The sequence below is a fragment of the Dromiciops gliroides genome, chromosome 1 (assembly GCF_019393635.1).
Source record: "Dromiciops gliroides isolate mDroGli1 chromosome 1, mDroGli1.pri, whole genome shotgun sequence".
Lineage (NCBI taxonomy): Eukaryota > Metazoa > Chordata > Mammalia > Microbiotheria > Microbiotheriidae > Dromiciops > Dromiciops gliroides.
Window position 1 is genome coordinate 459131388 of NC_057861.1, and position 15541 is coordinate 459146928.

At 40.1% G+C, this 15541-nt stretch overlaps 1 protein-coding gene across 7 annotated transcripts in view; it reads left to right on the top strand.

The window, feature by feature from the left end:
* The window catches only part of RHOBTB3 (Rho related BTB domain containing 3), an 84623-nt gene that overhangs the window by 64862 nt on the left and 4220 nt on the right, over nucleotides 1–15541 (top strand). For 2 of the 7 annotated variants that reach the window (XM_043964874.1, XM_043964873.1), the window contains exons 9-12: nucleotides 299–472; nucleotides 5010–5176; nucleotides 7491–7587; nucleotides 8545–8634. In XM_043964874.1, coding sequence (XP_043820809.1) covers nucleotides 299–472; nucleotides 5010–5176; nucleotides 7491–7587; nucleotides 8545–8634 — 528 coding nt within the window. Of the gene's footprint in view, nucleotides 1–298; nucleotides 473–5009; nucleotides 5177–7490; nucleotides 7588–8541; nucleotides 8635–15541 lie in introns of all 7 variants that reach the window. The other 5 variants (XM_043964876.1, XM_043964875.1, XM_043964878.1 and 2 more) reach the window with 5 other exon arrangements.

Genomic DNA, 15541 nt, shown 5'->3' on the forward strand with positions numbered 1-15541 from the left:
CAGGTCCTCCTGAATCCAGGGCTGGTACTTGCTGCCCCCTGGAATATTAACTAGTTATTTGACTTACTAAATGTTGTATTCAAAGTGTAGTATGGATTCATTTATTTGCCAACTGAAGACGTTATGTGTTATGTTGACCAGGCCCCATAAAGTCATCTTCTAAGAAGTAGCCCAACCTCTGCTAAATGAGATTACTTGACCTAGAATCCGTATCAGTGTAATGATAGGTCATCTGAAGATTTCATTTATATTTTACTTAACTTGTCTGACTACCAACTCTGTTCTCTGAATTTTACAGGCTCTACTGTGCCAGCCCACAGAGCTGTCCTGGTGGCTCGTTGTAAAGTGATGGCAGCTATGTTTAATGGTAATTACCTTGAAGCCAATAGTGTGCTGGTTCCAGTTTACGGAGTTTCCAAAGAGACTTTCCTTTCCTTTCTAGAGTACCTGTATACAGACTCCTGCTGCCCAGGTGAGCAGTGCTGACATTCAATTCAGTTCAGTCCAGCCAGCTCTTACTAAGCATCTTCTTTGTACCAGGTAGTGTTAGGTGCTTGGGATCTCCAGATAAAAGATTAACAATCCCTGCTCTCATGGAGTCTACAATCCATGGGATGCTGGACCATGGTTTTACTTATTTTCCTCCTTTTTGTCTATTTCAATCAATTCATTTTCAATAAAATCTTTTTTCTTTCAAGGTGTATCAGAAATTGAATTAACAGAAGTTTCTTTACAACTGTGAGAAGTTTGGGGGTATATTGAATTTGTGTAATCAATTTGTATGGTCTGAGTTTAAACCAATAATTGGGCATCCCCTATGGGGAGGATTTAAATCCCCTAGGAGGGTTTAAAATCACTGTGGAGATGAGGTGCTAACACCCCAGGATCTGGGCTGGCTTATGGGAGTTTATGATTCCTCCAGTTTTGTAGGTAATGATTTTTGGAAAGCTGCAACTATCCAGAGTGGGGAGTGGAGGAATGAAGGGAAAGGGAACCTCTGATTTAGGGCTGATTTTTGATTGGGAGATTCCCTAAAAGATCTCAAATTATTCTGTCCCACCCAACACCTGCTTCCTCAGGCTTCTGTAATTGTTCTAAGTAAAAACTGGTCCTGAAAGGCAAAGTTTAAACTGAATCTTCATAAGACACTTCCAGAGTCATTCAGGATGCCCAGGGGACTGCTAGAATTTCCTAGTCCTGATCTCTCCAGGACATTCTTGGACTAGGAGCCAAAACCATGTGTTAGCAGTAGACTGAAGGCCTGTCTGGTTCTGGTCCCTCTGGTCCAACCGTGTGCCCTGGGGACATTGTGAGTCGTCCCCCCCACTCCCTCCAGTCCCTGAGGACATAGCAGTATAGGCAAGGAGCCAATGCCCAACTGACAAGCCTATTGTGATATGTACTAGGTAGGATATTAGGTGTCTATTAATGAAAGCAGCAGCATGCAATGCACCACAGTTAAAAATTTTGAAAAGGGGGTGGGGATGCCTTCTTGGGATTTACTTCTTTTTTATTATATGTTTTGAACTTTCCTTATGTAGTGAGTAAAATTAAATGCCCTATCTCTGTCCCAAGTTTAGGAAAAATTAGCTGGGGTTCTACTACTTTGCTAATTAGTAATTATAGGGTACTATACCAGTTTTGGGGGCATTAAGTATTTATTAAAACATATTAAAGGGGGCAGCTAGGTGGCACAGTGGATAAAGCACTGGCCCTAGATTCAGGAGGACCTGAGTTCAAATCCATCCCCAGACACTTGACACTTACTAGCTATGTGACCCTAGGCAAGTCACTTAACCCTTATTGCCCTGCCAAAAAAAAAGCATATTAAATATTAGTAAAGAGAGAGCACATGGCTCTGAAAGATAGGAAAGCCTAGCTAGGATCTAGGGGAGGAGAGAGAAAATGGGCCACATCTGCTCTCTCCAAGTTCCCCGGGGCCAAGAGAGAAAGTCACTGTGTAAGCTTGCTGTGGGCAGGAGAGCCAGCCCTTTCACATTGCTCAAAGCTAATTGGCTAGCATCATTCAAATCTATTGGTTTACTGCATTTGAGAGTGTTCTGTCAGAGTATGAAGCCCTTAGAGGGGAAAAAGCCTTCAAGTAGGTGTGGTTTTAATTCCTATTCACAGTCCAAGGTCCAGCTACATTTCCTTTGAAATTCTCCTGACTCTGGGCTGGCCCCAAGAAAGGATTGGCCAGGCTCTCTAGGTTTCATAGAACCCCCAAACATCCTATTATTAATAATTTTCTCACAATTCCCTCTCCTCTCCCACCCCACCATTGAAATTATAATTCACTAAAGTAGAAAATAAGCTCATTTCCCCATTTGAAATTCATCTAGTGAGTCCATCTAGTGGAAAATTTTAGAATTTGTAAAATCAAAATTTCCCATCTTACAAGTTATTTTTCTTAGGCCAGTGACTGTTATTATTATTGAGTGAGTTAATTAAGGACCTAGTTGATTAAGTGAGTTAATTAAGTTTCTTTTGTTTATGTGTTTCTATTAACAAAGAGGAGAAAGTAGGCCAAAATTGGAGCTGAGTTTGAAACCAGGATTTGCCACTTAATTGCTATGACCTTGTGCAAATCATTTCATCTTTGTGCACCTCATTCTCCTCATCTGCAAAATGAAGGGGTTGAACTAGATGTCCCCTGATGTCCCCTCCAATTCTAGATCTTTGATCATATGAGCTTAACTGGATAAAAAGGAAAGATGGTATTTACCAGTGGATATTCTGTGGTGCACCTGCATTCACTGTCCTACATGTTACAGTTTATCTTGTTATGTTTGGCAGGGCCAATTGAAGCTTTAGACTTGAGACTTGTTCATATATTTGAAGTGATAGAGAAGTTTGGTTTCTCAGTAACTAAGTCGCAGCCTAGCAAGTAACAAAAATTGTCAGGAAAAAAAACCAGAAGGAAGCTCACTAAAGATTGGCACAAGTCTGTGGAGCCCCAAATGTGGTGTAGTAGAGTACTGGACCTAGATTTAGGAAGACCTGGCTTTCATATTCCTGTGACCCTTGCTAGTCACATGACCTTGCCCAATAATACCTTTTTCAGGTGCCCTGAGACTCAAATGAGGTAATGTTTGCAAAATGCTTTGCAAATTTTAAAGCCCAATACAAATACCAGCAATTGTTACCTATAGGGTGGGGGAAAGCTCTGAGTCAGAGAAAATAACAGTCATGCTTAATGCTGGTCTGCATACATTAGAAATATTGCAAACAGTACCTGAAGTTATCTTCCCATTATGCTCAACAGTAGTGTTAAGGGCTAAAATTCTAGCTAAACTCTCTAAAATCTCTAATGAGTGGTCGCCAATAAATTATAAGCTTTATCAAGAGTTATGCTTTTTAGCATTTATTAAGGAGAATAAGAATTTGGTAAAGAGAGAAGGCCTAGATTCCTATCTATTAAAGGGAGAGTGCATTTCTAGCTCCCTTCTCCACCAGCGTCCCCAGGAAAAGAGCCCCAGTCAGAGCACCAGGCTCCTTCCTTCTTCCTCCCACAAGCAGACCTCACTTCCTGATGCCAAAGAAAAGACTCCTGGTCTTGCCCTCAAAGAACTTCACTTCATGGGGAGCTTTTCTACAGTAAGTCTCCAGCAGGTGGCGTCATTCCAATTGTTACAGTAATCAGACCCTTTTCAGTATACTCTGGCCACGTATATCATAGCCCACATAGCTACAGGAATGTGACAAGCTTAAAAGAGGATTAAGATGAGAACTACAAGGATGACTAAAGGGTTGGAAAATCCCATCTATGAAGAGAGTTTAAAACAAACAACAACAACAACAAAAAAAAAGCTGGAGAGAAAATATAGGAAAAGAAAATGCTGATGTATGAATTATTGAAAATTTTGAATATGAGAAGGCCTCCTACTGTAGAATGGTGGCCATAGCTCTTCCTTTTCAGCTGGGGAGAAAATAGGGTTGACATTAGTTCACAAGAAGATTTATTTGACATCAAGGTGTGTTAAAATAACCATGGGGGAGGGGAAGGAGCAGCTAGGTGGCAGAGTGGATAAAGCATTGGCCCTGGATTCAGGAGGACCTGAGTTCAAAATCCGGTCTCAGACACTTGATACTTACTAGCTGTGTGACCCTGGGCGAGTCACTTAGCCCTCATTGCCCCACAAAAAACCCAAAACCAAAACCAAACAAAAAATAACCATGGAATAGGTTAGGAAGGGCAAGGAAGTCATATCAGGATGTCTATAAAAACAGATTCTCTCCTACACTTTAAACTTGCTCTTGCCCAAAGGTAGGGAAATGGATTTAAGTTCTGTGAGGTTCTTCAGAGTTCTGACTTTCTGATTTGGTCAACATGATTTTGAAAAGCATGTGTGATTGCACATGTATAAGCTATATCAAATTGCTTGCCATCTTGGGGAGGAGGGGAGGGAAGGAAGGAGGAAGAAAAATTTGAAACTCAAAATCTTTTGAAAAAAAATGAACGTTGAAAATTGCCTTTATGTGTAATTGGAAAAAAAAATACTATTTTAAAAAGGGGGGGCGTGGCTAGGTGGCACAGTGGATAAAGCACTGGCCCTGGATTCAGGAGGACCTGAGTTCAAATCCGGCCTCAGACACTTGACACTTACTACCTGTGTGACCCTGGGCAAGTCACTTAACCCCCATTGCCCCAGAAAAAAGGGGGGGCAGCTAAGTGGTGCAGTGGATAAAACACTGGTCATGGATTCAGGAGGACCTGAGTTCAAATCCGGCCTCAGACACTTGACACTTACTACCTGTGTGACCCTGGGCAAGTCACTTAACCCCCATTGCCCCAGAAAAAAGGGGGGGCAGCTAAGTGGTGCAGTGGATAAAACACTGGTCATGGATTCAGGAGGACCTGAGTTCAAATCCGGCCTCAGACACTTGACACTCACTAGCTTGTGACTCTGGGCAAGTCACTTAACCCCAATTGCCTCACCAAAAAAAAAGCACATAGAAGATATATTTTTAATTTTTTTTTCTGGTTTTCTCCTCTTTTTTTTTTCCAGCCAGCATTCTGCAAGCTATGTCTCTCTTGATTTGTGCTGAGATGTACCAAGTATCTCGACTTCAGCATATCTGTGAGCTTTACATCATTACACAACTGCAGAGTATGCCCAGTAGGGAACTGGCATCGACAAGCCTCAGTGTTGTTGGCCTACTTAAAAAAGCTAAGGTAATTTAGTGATCACCTCTGTTTTCCTAACATGTTAGTTGGGTATACAGATAATCTCATTGCTTTCATTTTGGTCATATTTTTTTTCTCTCGGGAAGAAATTATAATCAGCCCCAGTAAAGGTGAGACTCATATTTGGTGTTCTGGAGGTAACTTTTATTGGAGTGTTCTTTTGTAACCATTTTATTTTTGCTTTGTTACATCTAGTATGTACAGCTGTGCATTAAAAATCTCCATTCGTATAGCTTCTTTCTAGACAGTTTAGTATTCTTTAGAGAGTAGAATCTTTTTTTGCCAGATTGCAATGCTGACCTCTTCTTTGGCACATAGGTTTTAACAATATTTACATAGCACAGAAAATTCAGAGCTGTATATGTTACCACTCAACACAGTACTTCAATTTACATACTTAATAGGCATGTCAAATTAGGCTGGGTGTTCTGTCCTATATATAAGTAGTTGATTGGCCATGTTCTTTGAGTTCATTAGATAGAGGTCATGAGTAATACAGAACTCTACCTTGCCAGGTTGCCGTAGTCACAAATGATCACATTTTGGTAAGTGAGTTAGGAAGAAAAAAATGCAGAATGAGGAGGTTAGACTAAATGATCTCTAAAGTTGCTTCCAAATCTAACACTATATGATTCTACATAGGATAAAGAAAAGAAGGAAATGTGACTATTAATTTATATTAAGGTACTCTCAAATTATAACTTTATTTTTAAACCTCTTTTAAGTTTTTCCTTCAGGTTCTGATATTTCAAGGCCCGACTAATTTAGTCTCCTGCTTTGGCATTGATGACTTGCTACTTATTGAGTGCCTGTGATCCTGGAAGATGTACAAAATAATCCCTGTCCTCCAATAGACTGTTAGGCTCTGAATTGGTCAATTAGGATGAACTGGGGGAGAAAAGACTGTTGAGGTCACTGTGTTGGCAGCAACATGATGATTTCTGTGATGTGCTTTCTCCTCCCCCTTCCCTCCCTCCCAGTCAGAACCCATTTGAATTGTTCCTAAAATAATGAGACTTTGTTCTGGAAATCTACTTTCATATCACAGAACACACTTCCTACTTAGAAGGAGATGTGTTGGTGCAACATCTCTCAGAATGAAAGCTTACATCTTATATAGTAGCGAGTTCCTCCCTGGGATATCTTGTAGCTATTCCAGAGACGTGACCGCATTGCCTCCTCCCTCCCCAATTCTCTAATTTTATCTTCTTCTTTCATTTGATCATAGCTGCCATAGGAATCCTGTACTTGTCTCCAGGCTCCCCCAGGGTTTTTTCCACTTTTCTTCCTCGTACTTTTGCCTCTATTACACAGATATGGGTGTACCTGGTGATTTCCCTGGACTTACATTCAGAGGTTTCAATTGGGGGCCTAAGGTAGCTCTCCTAGACCCTGGCTGCTGCTATAACACCCCATTGTCACAGGGAATGTTTGTGAGCCTCATTCTGGAGAGCTACCTGTAATCATCTTCTTAAGCTCTTGCCATAGCTATTGCATTCTAGTTATGCATTTCTTCTTTGCTTTTGTTTGCTTGCTATGAAAAATGGTATTTTGTATCATCTCTTGGTACTCTGCTTTTTTGCCTCCATTTTGTTAATACTATACTAGCCTAAATAGTCTATCATTGTCAATTTTTAAAAAATCATGGGGAAGGAGAGAGTATATTTATTTTTTGCTTCATTAAGTCATTGAATTTTACAAAACTAGGCTACAGAATAGATAAGTTGTAAGCAGAGCATTTTTTGATTCAAAGAAACATTTTTTACATTTCTTGGTTTTTCCATTTTCCTTTTTGGTTTTGACATTTAAAACTTTTAAGTCTGACTGGATGTCATTGAACATAACTTTCAAATTCTCATACTAGAAAGCAGAATAGTGGTGCATATATTTCAGTTTGCAGAGAATTATTTTTATCTATTCTGCAGTATATGGGATTTCTCCAGAGTCTTTAGAAATAGTTTTGACTTCAGGATCTGTTACTTTCCACTAAAGGTGCTGAAGGCTCTTCATCCATGAGATGTTATTTTATCCACCTCCAGAAAAAGCAGCAGCAACAACAACACTTGCTGTATGGCAGGTCTGTTCTCTGTTGGTGGACACATGGACTCATGAAAGCATCATCTATAAAGACTGGGTTCAATATGCCCCCTAAAACAATTTGTGCATCTGGAATGTCATGTCCTGAGTCATATTGAATGTGTTTGTAGGACACAGCATTATTTTCTCTTGTATCTTTCCCTCATCCTAATAACATTGGTGATCATCACATATAGTGTTGTTTTAATTCCCTTTTTTCTTGCAGTTTCACAACTCTGATTGCCTTTCAACCTGGCTCCTTCATTTTATTGCCACTAACTACCTCATCTTCAGTCAAAAGCCAGATTTTCAAGATCTCTCAGGTAGTTTGCCAATTCCTGTTTTAAAAAGAAACCTTTGTAACGAGATCACAGTACTTAGATTTGAGGTGTAATTAACAGAAATGTACATTTGTTCTTATAAGAGTAACAGTGAAAATTCCTTTTAAAATGTGGATTAAACATGTTGCATCGAGGTAAAAGTTCAACCTGTGCTAGGTGAGCAGTTTTCAAACCTGCTCACAGCATTTGTGACAGGTGGCATTTTCCATTGTGATTCATTTAAATATCTTACTTTTGTGTGTGTGAAGAGGAGGGAGAAGAGTGCCCTCTTAGGGTATGGAGATCCTGTTTTGTGTATGTCTCTTTTTATCATCTCACTGGTTTTCACATTTTCAAAGAGAAACAAAATTTGGACTTGGAGCTTTGCTGAAAAATTCTTTTGAAGCAAGCACATACACATACATGTGTGTATATATACACATATATACACACACATATATAACTAGAGAGAGACTTAAGTGATTATATAGAAAGCAAGTAGTTTAGGAAAAAAAATATTAGAAAGACTGCTTTGAGCCAAAGGCTGTACAGAGCAAAAAGTATGTACATAAGAAAACAAAACAAAGAGTATAAAAAATAAAAACAGATAAATACATAGGGAAGCTAGGTAGTGCAATGTATAGAGGGCCTAGAGAGCCTGAAGTTAGAAGACCTGAGATCAAATCCAGCCTCAGATACTAACTATCTGTGTGACCCTGGGCAGATCACTTAATCCTGTTTGGCTCAGTTTCCTCATCCATAAAGTGAGCTGGAGAAGGAAATGGCAAACCACTCCAGTATCTCTACCAAAAAAACCCAAATGGGGTCACAAAGAGTCAGACATGAACGAAATGACTGAACAACAACATAGAAAGCAAATAAAATAATTATCAGAGGGGACCATTTATCTGTTCCTGTTCTTACATGTATGGGTCATATGACTCGGCATATCTGAAGCAGAATTCATTATCTTTCTGCTCACACCTACGCCTCTACCAAAGCTCCCTATTGCTGTGGAAGGTGCCACCATTCTTCTAGTCCTTCAGGTTGGTAAGTTTGACTCCTTATCCTCAATAACCCCACATACCTAACCAGTTGCCGAATCTTGCCCTTCCTCCCTCCATAACATCACTGGAAATCAGCTTCTAATAAGACCCATCACCTTGGTGGAGACTGTCACTACCTGACTTTAAGGCGATTGCAATGGCCTGGTCTGCCTGCCTCAATTCTGCCCCACTCCAGTCCATTCCCCACACAGCTGCCAGAGCTCAGATCTCACCTAATCACTTCCTATTTAATAAATTCCTGTAGATCTCTAGGATAAGATATAAACTCTGGCTTTTAAAGTCTTCACAACCAAGCCTCAAGCAACCTTTACCGCCTCATTCTATCTTCCTCCCCTTCCTTCCTCCTCTTTCTAGAGTCTAGCCAACTTGTCCTTCTCTCTGTTCTTCCCCAACCTTTGCCTTGGCTGCCCCCCTCCATGCTTGGAATGTACCCCCTTCTTACCTCAGCTTCACAGACTCCATCTTCCTTCCAGATACAGGTCAAGCACCACCTTCTACGTGAAGTCTTCTGGTGCCTCCCTTTCTTGTATTTATATAACTTCCTTGTACTTATTTTGTAAAATTTTTTTGTATTTACTTATATAACTACATGTTGTTTCTACCAATAGAATGTATGTTCCTGGAGAGTAGAGCTTATTTCATTTTGTGGGGGAGGGGTGGTCTTTGTGTCCCTAGTACCTTGTATAGTACCTGCTACATAGTAGGTGTCCAATGTGTGTTAATTAAGTGATTATTAATTCACAATATAATGTAATTTTTTTTGAGAAAAGAAAATTTTCTCTAATTAAATCAAGAAATGTTTTTTGAAAACATTTTCTATTCAGGAAAAAAGACTACTTAAATATAGCCTTCCCCCCCACAAAGGTAAGGGGTGCTTAAAATTGCTGTCTGAGGGGAAAGGAAATGGCCTGTCTTCAAAAGGCAAATAAACAAAGCACTTAATTGGGATAAAGAACAAAGAACATCCTTATTTTGACTCATGCCCCTAACTGGGCCACCCTTGATTCCTTGGTGTCTTTTATCCTCCATTTGTATAATAGGAATAAGATTCTTAACACAGATGATTTACATAGGGTTTTACACTCCCTGGAAGAAAGAAATAATAATAACAACAATAATAGCTAACATTTATATAGTGCTTACTATGGGCCAAGCACTTTGCCAAGCACTTTAGAAATATTATCTCATTGGATCCTCACAACAAACCTGCAAGGTAAGTACTGTTATACCCATTTTTACAGTTGAGGAAACTGAGGCAAACTGAGAGGAAGTGACTCGTTCCAGAACAAACAGCTAGTAAGTGTCAGAGGCTGGATTTGAACTCAGGTCTTCCAGGCCTAGGGCTCCATCCACTGTGTCACCTAGTGCCTCTACATTTGAGGAATTCGTCCTTTTTATAATTTTATTCACATGCTGTCCTGTATTTGGCCAAACACAACATATTTTCCTTAACTCCTTGTACTCTGATCATAGGACATTAGGAATGACTTTGTCTCAGAAAAAGACAGAACAACTCAAATTCATTTTCCCTTTATGAGGCTTTTCTAGTTGAGATTTTAATGTGTACTTAAAGGTATGAAAAGATCACTGAGGTTATGCTACCATGAGCCTCTTATACTTTTGTTTTTCATTTTCCACAATCCTGTGTTTTATTTTTTTATTTTTTTAGTGAGGCAATTGGGGTTAAGTGACTTGCCCAGGGTCACACAGCTAGTAAATGTTAAGTGTCTGAGGCCGGATTTGAACTCAGGTACTCCTGACTCCAGGGCCAGTGCTCTATCCACTGTGCCATCTAGCTGCCCCCCTGTGTTTTCTTTTTTGCAAAACATTTACTTTGAAGGGGAAAAAATAGATTGCTGAAAAAACATTGAATATTTATTGTCAAACAAAATATGTATTTTTAGAACGTACCCCAAGAAGATCATCCTGGTTTGTGTGTGTGTGAGTGTGTTTCCTTACTCCTGTTTTTCACACTGACTCAGTGACTCCCTACTCTCCAGCCATTTCTTCCTTTGACAACCTCCCTGCTGTCTTGGAAAAACTTCCAACCTGGCTCCCCTTCCCCCTCTTGATCTGAGGCTGCTAATTGACAGCCCCAGTGATTAGCATAATAATTGGCACAAAAATAAGTGTGTCCTAAATGCTTTTTCATTCATTCAGTTCACTTAATTCAAAATAACATGTTTTGTTTCAGAGAGAAACATGGTCTAAGGGAACACATTTAACTCTGTTTCCACACTATTCATGGGAGAGTGGGATATGGCACAAACCAGGTCTGTTTTATGACCTCTCCCAGATGACTGAAGTCACAAAAGTATGTTGGGCTGGCCCTAAGATGATGTCATTTGTAAGACATGTGGAGTGCAGTGGCAAGAGTATTTGACAGGGAATCAAGAATCCTGGGTTCAAGTTATGGCTCACATAGGTATAGGAGAATGAGCAGGTCATGTCACTGTTCTGTAATAACTCATTTTCCTCCTATGTAAAAGGACAGGGCTAGAGTAATAGCTCCTCCCAGTATTAAATCCTAGGATCTGGGTTCAAATCCCACCCTGGTCACTGACACGTATATGAACACATATGTGCATGGACCCCAAGGCCACCATTAAATAAGGTGCTTGTGTAGAACTCCAGGGACACTTGAAAAATATAGTCCAACAGTAATATAACAGGGAGTGACACTGCTAATTATGTAAAGAGGACGTGATCTAGGTGCACCTACAGGCGTGTAGGGTACAGGTCATCAGGTCCTGTGTTGCTCAGTACTTCCTGCTGTATTTGGTCATGCTTCTTATTTGGGGATGTTATCTTCATATCTTTAATCAGCCATACTATTGTATTAGATCTTTTATTGCATGGAGCGGGGGAATACTGGTAAGGAACAATTTTAAGTCTTATAAAAAAAGATTTTTTATTTCAAACATTTTAAACCATCGCAAATGGATGATTAAAGTGGAATTTACATTTTCCAAAATGTTTCCCCCACTCCACCTTTTAAAAGAGCTGTAGGGGGCAGAGCCAAGATGGCAGAGGAGAGGCTGTGACTCCCACAAACTCCAGATAACCTCTCAGATAGTAGGCATGGTGCAATAGAAAGAGCCTTGGCTTTGAAGCAAGGATCCAGGTTCAAATTCCAGCTTGGTCACCTCTGTTACCTTGGACAAATCTCCAATCCTCTCTCTCCCTTTCTCTAAAAGAAAAGGGTTTGGTCTAGATGACCTATAGAATCTCCTTTACCTCTACATTTATGACCTTCTGTTTTGTGTAAGACTATGGATTTTTGATGAATGTTCCAATCCCAGTGAAATTGGGGGTGGGGAGGTGGGGAGGGTGGTGGTGGTGGTTCCAAAATTGTCCAATCTGCCAGAAAAACCACTGAGGAGAGCTCTGAGCCAATGGCACTTTATTAAAGGATCCATGGCCCCCTCTAAAGATGTGGACCTCAGATCTTCCTCACCATTTGAGATGCTGCTATTCCCCAGGGCATTCCTTTTATAGGGCTTGATACCCAGACACTCAGAAGAGGCAAAGTAAAATACAGGTTCTCATTGGTTGATAGACCTCCCTTTTGATCCTTCAGGAGGACCAGAAATGATATATCAGCTTGGGTTGTCACAGGATGGGCAAGGCAAGGATCGTCTCGACAGGGTCATAAGCCAGTCCTCTGCTCATGTTGGGCAAGAAGGGATGGTCTGGAGCTACAAAAATAAGTTGGGAGACATATCACATTAGGACATCCCAAGAATGTTGGGTTTGGTCATTAGCATTCTTGTGGTTTGGCAAGTGAACTTTATAACTAGTAGATCACAGCTCTGAGGCCTGTTACACACAACTTAGAATCACTACCCCTGTGGAATCATATCAAACTGACTGATACTGATTGGAATAAAAAGGGCTCTAATCATCCTAAAGGTCCTTACTGTTGTCATACTCACCGTATTTATGTTATTGGTGCCCAAGCAGAGGAAAACTTGGATTTGGATTCTAGGTAAACATGGTTTTTCACTTATATAATTCTCTAGTTTCCATTGTGATCTTGATAAGGAAGAAGGAACAAGTAGTTAGTCTGTATCTATAATTTATATGTATTTGCAGATCATCGAGTTATCGCTTAAAAGTGCAAGTAGTCAGAGCAGCTAGGTGGCGCAGTAGATAGAACGCTGGCCCTGGATTCAGGAGAACCTGAGTTCAAATCCGGTCTTAGACATTTGATACTTATTAGCTATGTGACCCTGGGCAAGTCACTTAACCCCAATTGCCTCACCACCACCCCCTCCCCAAAAAGTGCAAGTAGTTGATAGAGCTCTGGCCTTGGAGTCAGGAAGTTCTGAGTTTGAGTGGAATCCTTCCTCAGACACCCAGTAGCTGTGTAACCCTGGGCAAGTCACTTAACCTCTCTCAGCCTCATTTTCCCTATCTGTGAAATAGAGATATATAGCACTTGCTTCACAAAATTGTGAGGATCAAATGAGAAAATATGTAAAGCATTTTCCAAACCATAAAGCATTCTATATATGCTCATCATTAATTTGAATGAAATGTTGTTGTAAAAATTAGCCCATTTTAGAAATTCACACTATATACTTCAATATCTGTTAGGAATGAAACTCTAAGCCCTTAAATTATAATTTTATATATGTATATGTATGTATATATATTTAAGCTCATAAATTGCAAATTAAACTTTAATCTTTGTAAAAAGGAACCTTCTTAAACTGAAAGGTACTCATTACTTTAACAAGAAAAGTTTGGGCAAAGAATATGTGCTTTGGGTAATAGTGGTATAAAGAATGATTTACAGCATAAATTACCAAGTTTTGTATCTTAAAGCAGCAGATGAATGACCCCCTCAGGACTACTGTCTGTTATAAGATCACTTATAACCCTGAGGATTCTATGAGTCTTTTCTGTTGCTGCAGGATTGGGAACACAAAAGTTGAGCTCCAGCCCTGGTGCACATTCATAATGACCGTCAGTTTGGTTCTATTTTTTAATGTTGCTTTGCACCTCTTAGGCAGGTATGTACCTAGGGATTGAGTCCACCACCACTAATCAAGCCTAAGTCAGCATTAATTCTTACTTATTAATCTTAGGGTCACTGTGGTGAAGTTCTTCATCATGGGTCCTTGGAATTGCCTCTGCATAGCTTTGATTTTAGAAATGTCACAGGGTTTTGTTTTATTGTTTTAAAAAGCTATCTGCAAGGGCACATTTGAAAAGCAGAAAAGGTTTGGCTTAGGTACCTTTCCCCCTTCTCACTAAGGGCTCTTGAATCTACCTGAATTTCCCCTTCTGTCATTTTCCTTCCCTCATTTCCATTTCCCCCTCTTCATCTTTGCCCCCCAAATAGCCTTTTATCCCAAATGATCTGGCATGGTGGAAAGAGCACTGACTCTGGAGCTAGAGTTCAAATTCTGCCTAGGGTTCTTTCTATCTGTGACCTTGGGCATGCTACCAAATTTCCCTAGGCCTTATTTTCATCATGTCTAATAACTAGAATTTTTATGGTACTTTAAGGTTTACAAAGTGCTTTACAGATATCTCATTTGATTCACACAGCAAGCCTAAGAGGTAGGTGCATTATTCCCATTTTTTACAGATGAGCAAACCTGGGCCAACAGAGGTTAAGTAACTTGCCTGTAATCGTAATCATGTAAGAAGTATCTGAGGTGGGGCAGCTAGGTGGCACAGTAGATAGAGCACCGGCCCTGGATTCAGAAGGACCTGAGTTCAAATCTGACCTCAGACACTTAACACTTACTAGCTGTGTGACCCTGGGCAAGTCACTTAACCCCAATTGCCTCACTAAAAAAAAAAAAAAAAAAAAAAGTGTCTGAGGTGTTGTTGTTAACTTCTACTGGGCAGAGCTACCTAATTGTCCACAAATGAGGCAGAGAGGGGGTTGGAGTAGATGGCTTCTGTATCCCAAAGGCTCTACATCTTTGATCCTGTGAAATCCTTTTAAAATTCTGATTGAGTAGAATTCTAAAATCCAAATAAAAGCTAGCTAAAGCTGAAATGTAGCCCAATTACTCCCTCCCCCCCCTTTTGTTCCCTCTTCTCTTTTCTCTTCCCTGTAGGCACTTAATAAATGCTTGTTGACTTCTTTGTCCCCTACAGTTTATTTGCCTTTATCATCAAGAGCTCTAGGCTAGAAATCAGGAGACCTAAATTTTAAATCCTAGCTAGCCAAATACTATACAGGAAGTGGGTATGAAGGGTGAGAGAATGTCTCAGAAATTTCCAAGTGAACAACTCTCTAAATATGACTTATCCACATATTTCCTTTTTGGTCTGGTTACTGGGGCTTTGCATAGGTGGTCCACCTGCAGGGTGTAACTGCTGTTGGGCCTTACTAGAGTGTGTTTGTGTATTCACCCCTTCAGCTTACTTGCTGTTACTAAATAGATTTCAACTAGTGTAGAATTTGGGAAACTCAAGTAGGGCCAAATGAAGACAGCTTTCTTTTACCTAGATTTCCAGTTTGAGTAGGTCAGAGAAGAGAAAATTAAGTCTTTACTAGATGATGATTTGGGGCGGGGGGGGGGGGGCGTGGCAATGAGGGTTAAGTGACTTGCCCAAGGTCACACAGCTAGTAAATCTCTAGTGTCTGAAGCCAGATTTGAACTCAGGTACTCTTGACTCCAGGGCTGGTGCTTATCTACTGTGCCACCTAGCCACCCCCAAAATTAAATCTTTAGAAGCTGCCTCTGGATCTACATTTTCAGAACCCTTTTTATTATTACATGGATTCAGTTCTGGAGGGTAAAATATTGTCCTTTGAAATACAATTACATACGGGAGACCCTAAACATTCCTTGGTGATTACTTGGATTGTATATTACATTCTTATACTCTTTATACTCTGCCCAAACGGCTTTCATATTTAC